Source organism: Uranotaenia lowii, chromosome 2 (genome assembly GCF_029784155.1).
Source record: "Uranotaenia lowii strain MFRU-FL chromosome 2, ASM2978415v1, whole genome shotgun sequence".
NCBI classification, from domain to species: domain Eukaryota; kingdom Metazoa; phylum Arthropoda; class Insecta; order Diptera; family Culicidae; genus Uranotaenia; species Uranotaenia lowii.
Window position 1 is genome coordinate 160,480,594 of NC_073692.1, and position 5,701 is coordinate 160,486,294.

Here is a 5,701-nt window from a genome sequence, read left to right on the forward strand (position 1 = left end):
AGCAATCTGGAACAATGTTCGCCGATCCTTTACGATAACGTATGTCGAAAGAGTATGCGTTGAGACGAAGTATCCATCTGGCTAATAGGGGCGTAGGATTTTTCATCGTTTTTAAGTACAACAGGCTCGAGTGGTCACAGTAAACAGTGAAGTGGGTTCCTTCCAGGTAGCCTCGGAACTTTTCGATCGACCTGATGACCGCTAAACACTCCCTATGAGTGACGGAATATTTCCTTTCAGATGGGGATAATTTTTGGGAAAAGTACGAGATGACACGTTCCCCAAATTCTCCTTCTTGTGTGAGGACTGCCCCAATCGCTACGTCACTCGCGTCGCATGCTACGGAGAATGGTATTTTGTAGTTTGGCGTGGCGAGTACAGGAGCAGATGTAAGCTGCGTTTTCAAGGTTTGAAAGGCTTCTTCGCATTGTTGAGACCATTTGAATTTGATTTTTGACTTTGTAAGTTCTGTGAGTGGAGCAGCTGTCTTCGAAAAGTCCTTGATGAATCGCCTATACCATCCACACATGCCAATGAATCGCTGAATCTCCTTTTTCGTTGCTGGGGTAGGGAATTTACTTATTGCTTCTACTTTCGACTCATCGACGTGCCAACCTTTCTCGTCCAATACGTATCCTAGATAGCTTAGGCTTCTTCGACAGAAAATCGATTTTTCCGAGTTAATGGTGAGTCCTGCTTTTCCTAGCCGTTTGGCAATCTCTTCCATGTATTCCAGGTGTTCTTCTAAGGATTCCGTGGCCAGAATAAGGTCATCTAGATATACGAAGACTTTTGGCTCTAAGTCGATAAACAAATAGTTCATGACCCGTGATAGAGCTTGACTGGCCGTGGCCAGTCCAAATGGGACTACTGTGAATTGAAAGTGGCCTCTTTGCGGTATTGTGAAAGCTGTTTTTTGTTTTGAAGCAGGATCCAACGGGATCTGCCAAAATGCGGACTCGAGATCTATGGATGATAAGTATTTCGAACCACTTAGGTTATTCATAATTGTCGCTATATGTGGAATGGGGTACGCTTCTTGGACAATGACTGAGTTCAACTTGCGAGCGTCTAGGCACAACCTCATTGACCCATCTTTTTTCTTCACAGCTACCGTAGCATTGTTCCAGGGACAACACATCGCCTCCTCGATAACACCCAGTTTCAGCATCCTGTCCACTTCTTTATTTAGATCATCCAAAACGAATTTGGCCATCGGATAGTACTTTTGCTTGAATGGTGGGGTTGTTCCGGTGTCAATACGATGGCAATACAAATGGGTTTGTCCCAGTTTTCCTTTGCTGTGTGATGTTGGAAACTTTGAGATGGCTGTGTTTAACTTTTCCTTCTGTTCTGCTGTTAGGGACTGAATTACCGAAGAATTGTCCATTGTAGTTGTCAGTCCACAAACCACGGCTTTCACTCCAAAAGCATCCCAAAAGTCCATACCTAGAACCAAAGCGGTTGGCATCGATTCCACAAACAATATAGGCAACGTGTGAGTTTTTCGGTTATAAGTGATTGGAATATGTGAGTAAAAAGAAATAGGATGCGCGGAGTCGTCTACCGTTCTTATCTCTCCTTTTACAGGATGTTTCTGTAAGGTGAATTGATCAGCTATCTTTGCTAATTGGCCACCAATTAGTGTGCATGTCGCTCCACTATCCAAGAGCCCTTTGAACTGTTTTCCCATAATCGAAATCTGAGCGTACGGACGATTGTCAGTGTTTTTAGGGTTGATTATAAGTGTTTCTACTTTGTAAAAGCAAGGCACGTTAGATATGTTGGGGATTTCAAATAAGTTGGAAGAGCTCTCCTCCCTCATTGAGAGTTCTCCCTGTAGCCGTTTCCCGGATATACATTAGGAGAATCTGGTGCTAGCTGTCTCCATCTCGCCTGACAGGTTTGGCAGTTTCGCGTTGTACAACCCTTTTTCCCACAGGTAAAACAGAAAATGTAAGTTTTGGGATTCGGGCACATTAGGAAAGTATGCCCTTGTTTTTCACATTGCCAGCAAACAATAGGAGCAGAGAAGATTCTGTTTGGTTGTATCTCGGAGTCCGTCGGAGCGTCAGCAGGTCTGGATGGCCTATACGGAGTTCTGATGCCTGATTGTAATGCGTTGACTTCTTCTGAAATGGTCGGAGATATATCGGCTGCACCTTGTCCGAATTCAGACTCAAACTGCGATGGCTCGACATCGTTAAACTCTTCCTGATTTCTTTCTTGCCTTGGACGAAAAGCCTCTGCTGTGACCATATTCACGTGTTGTCGGGGAAAATTTGGTCGATACGCTGGATTCTGTTGATATGTGTTGGGTACTGTTGGTCTTGGATTACTAGTATTCAATGCTCTGGTCCACACTGGTCTTTGACTGTTTATGGGACGATTTTTTAATGCATATGATCGCGATACCTCAAAATCTTTGCACACTTTTACCAATTCACTGACTGTGCTGACTTGTGCCGCTGCAGCTTTAGGTACAAAGTCAATGTTGAGGTGCGATTTCAATATGAACATTTTCTCTGTTTCAAGCATCGGAGGTTCAATTATTTCAAAGTTTGCTAACAAATCGCTGGAAAATGCTGTGAATGTTTCATTTACCCCTTGAAAACGAAGGTAGAGATCTTGTTTCAGAATCTCTGAATAGTTCGGCGGTAAGAATTCTCTTTTTATTTCCGTTTTAAAGTGATCCCAACTGACAAAGGTCTCGTAGGCTCTAGTGTACCACTGTTGAGCTGGTCCTCTGAGAAGATGCTTCACTGATCGCAATAATGTTACGTCATCCACCCCTTCCGTCCAAGCATACACCTTGACATCATTCAAGAACTCACCTAACTTACGAATATTGTTCTCACCTGCATATTCCATCTTCCATTTATACACTGGTTGAGAAAATTTTTGAAAATATTGATTATCGTTTGGTCTATTTTGTTGAGTTGTCCCAACGTTTCCTTCAGATTGCCACAGCGGTTGTTCTGTTCTGCCCCATGTTTCATACGGATGGTTTCTTTGTTGTTGAAGAAGACGCTCCAGATTTTCTCTTTTTTCTTGCTCCTTCGCTAAAGTTTTTTGCAACTTCTCAAACTCCTGCTGGAGTTGCATGAATTGCTCGAATTGTTGTTGCTTTTGTTGAAGTAGGGTTTGAAACTGATGTTGGAGTTCTAGTTGAGATATTTGGAAAGGATTTGGTGGAATGTAAGCTGCTGAATCCGATGACTTTTGATGGATTTGATGCACTGCTGATCTCTCTCTTATCTGATGATCCCATTGCAGTGGTTGACCTTGTTGCTCTTGTCTATGGATAACACGCTGTTCTAGTAGTCTTTCTCGTTCTCGTTGCACTTGATCTTTTTGCTCATTTTCTAGTTTTTGCTGTTCTAGTTTTAGTTGTAATTGAGCTCGAAGTTGTTGTTCCCGTTTTAATTCTTCACGAAGTTGTTGTTCACGATACATTCGTTCTCGATGATCATCTTGACCTGGCAGAAACGGTTGTTGTTCTTGTAGATGCTGATGCTGGTTTCGTAGATGCTCTTCATTAACTGGAACGTCATTTTGCAAAGCCGCTTCTTTGATGCTGGACTGAAGTTTGGAGTTTTTCAGTCTATCTAATATGTCCTTTTCACTGGGAAGAATTTCCTGGTCCTCACCGGTTAAAACGGTTTTCGATGCTTGTCCCTTTAAAAAATCATCAATTTTCGTGAGAGCGACCTCCACTTTTGCAATCGACTTACTAGCGTTCGCTGTGATTAGTTTATCCTGAATTAAAGATAAGCGATAGCGGTAGTGTAACAGCCTGGAACGTCCTTTTTTCAAAACTTCTGGAGTTTCTTGACGGATAGCACTTTCCACTAAATTAAGAATGATTGGAATTTTGGCCTGGCACTGATAGATATTGTCAACATCTGTCATAAAGTGAGTTGCAGTTGTTGCAATTTCCCCCGATTTAATTTCCTTATCCAACGCTTTTTGTAGATTTGCTAATTTGACAGCTCGATCTTGTCCTTTGCTTTCTTTTACTTTTCTCAAAGCTAGCTCGAATGCAAGCTCTTCATCTTCTAGATGAACTATCTCCATTTTGTGTTCACAAAGATACTCGTCTCTCGAATCTCGACTGAATAATGACCGGTGACTAAAATTTTATTTCCGAGAAAAGGATCCTTACTGGATTCAAGTTTCTCAAATATTTCGTGGGATATTCAGTTGGGCGCCAATGTAACAGTTCCTCTTATTTCTGAATCAAGACACAAGATATTTTGAATCAATCGACCAACTAATGAAAATTCAAGCAATGATGATGTTCTCGTGCGTATTGCACTTCTCAAAGATTGCAAGCCCAAGAAAATGGTGCAATCAATACTCAAATAAGCTCAAAAATATTTAAGATCATGCTTCTTATATTATAGCACAAAAGCGAAAGAAAATTATAAAGATTCAACAAAATTTCAGCTTAAAATCTAAATTCTCTTAAAGCTAAGACATGCCTTTAAACTGCTCCTAGTTACGCCACTCTACGGGGCCCCGGGATTCCTCCAGTATCAGCTGATGCAAACTGTCCTTCACATGCACTTACTGCTGCCTTCTGGTACCTCCTTCATGCAAGGCCTCGTTTGCGTATTCCTGATTAAGCTGGCTGGGCGAGCTTTCCAATCAGCTGTTTCACCACCTCACAAGTACTCATGCAACACCATGTGCTAGTACTTCCCGCATGCAAGTCTTGTTTACATGCGCCACCTCTCCAGCTGGATTCCTTCTATCGGTCCAATCCAATTCCCATTGGATTTATGCACGCCGTCTACTTCACAGAGAGTCACACCCTGAATGGATCCGACAACACTTGCTCACTCTAGTACGCACACTAATCTGCTGACATGTGATTCCTCCACATAAAGCCTCAGAGCGGAGAGAGAGTTGGGGTGACACACTATCCCGCTTGGTGTATCCAACTACGCACACTACCCGTCATGCAAATCGTTATCGGGGAAATTCGGCTGCTATAATGGTGGTGTTGGATTCGGTTCCACTGTAGAGTCGGCACCTATACAAAAGCCCTCTCAGGAGGGCTTTGTCGTTGTGTTGGTGCTCCTAATTGGAATCGCTGCGATGTCACGCTCCACTGAGGAGTTGCACTGCTGCCGGATTTTCTTTTCCGATCCACTTCTTCTTGTATGATCTTGATCTGTGGCCTGGCTGCAATTGTGTTCCTTGTGTTGCAGGATCTTTACTCCCTGAAGATGTGGGTTGTCGCGTGAGTCGAACCTTCTTTCTCTTGGTGATCGTGGTCGACTAGGTGCTGTATTTTTACTCCCTGAGTATTAAGGGTGCCGGGCGAGACGGACCTTCTTTGCTCTCTCGATGATCGTGGTCGTGTCGCCAGATTTTCCCAAGATGTAGGATGCCGCGCTTTCTTTGCCCCTTTAGTGATGATGATCGTTCTGTCCCCGGATTTATACTATCCGAAGATGTAGGTGATGAACCAGTCGAGCCTTAGCTTCCACGTTTACTTGGTGTAGGAGCTTGTCAGTCACACCTCATGTAACTCAGTTGAGCTGTTACGGCGACTACGTTCAAAACCGCTTGGCGGACAGTCCTAATATCACTGGCACTTTCGGGTAGCAAATCAAATCTTCCGATCTAAGCAGCATGCAAACATCCACACTCGTTTGATTCTCGATATTCTTTGAGCGGAAGTTCTTTTGAC

At 43.2% G+C, this 5,701-nt stretch overlaps 1 protein-coding gene across 1 annotated transcript; it reads right to left on the bottom strand.

Annotated features, from left to right (window-relative positions):
• Nucleotides 1-1,821: 1,821 nt before the first annotated feature.
• On the bottom strand, nucleotides 1,822-4,077 carry LOC129742034 (interaptin-like). Its single transcript, XM_055733880.1, has one exon. It carries the CDS (start codon nucleotides 4,075-4,077, stop codon nucleotides 1,822-1,824), a length of 2,256 nt encoding a protein of 751 aa, XP_055589855.1.
• Nucleotides 4,078-5,701: the final 1,624 nt, after the last annotated feature.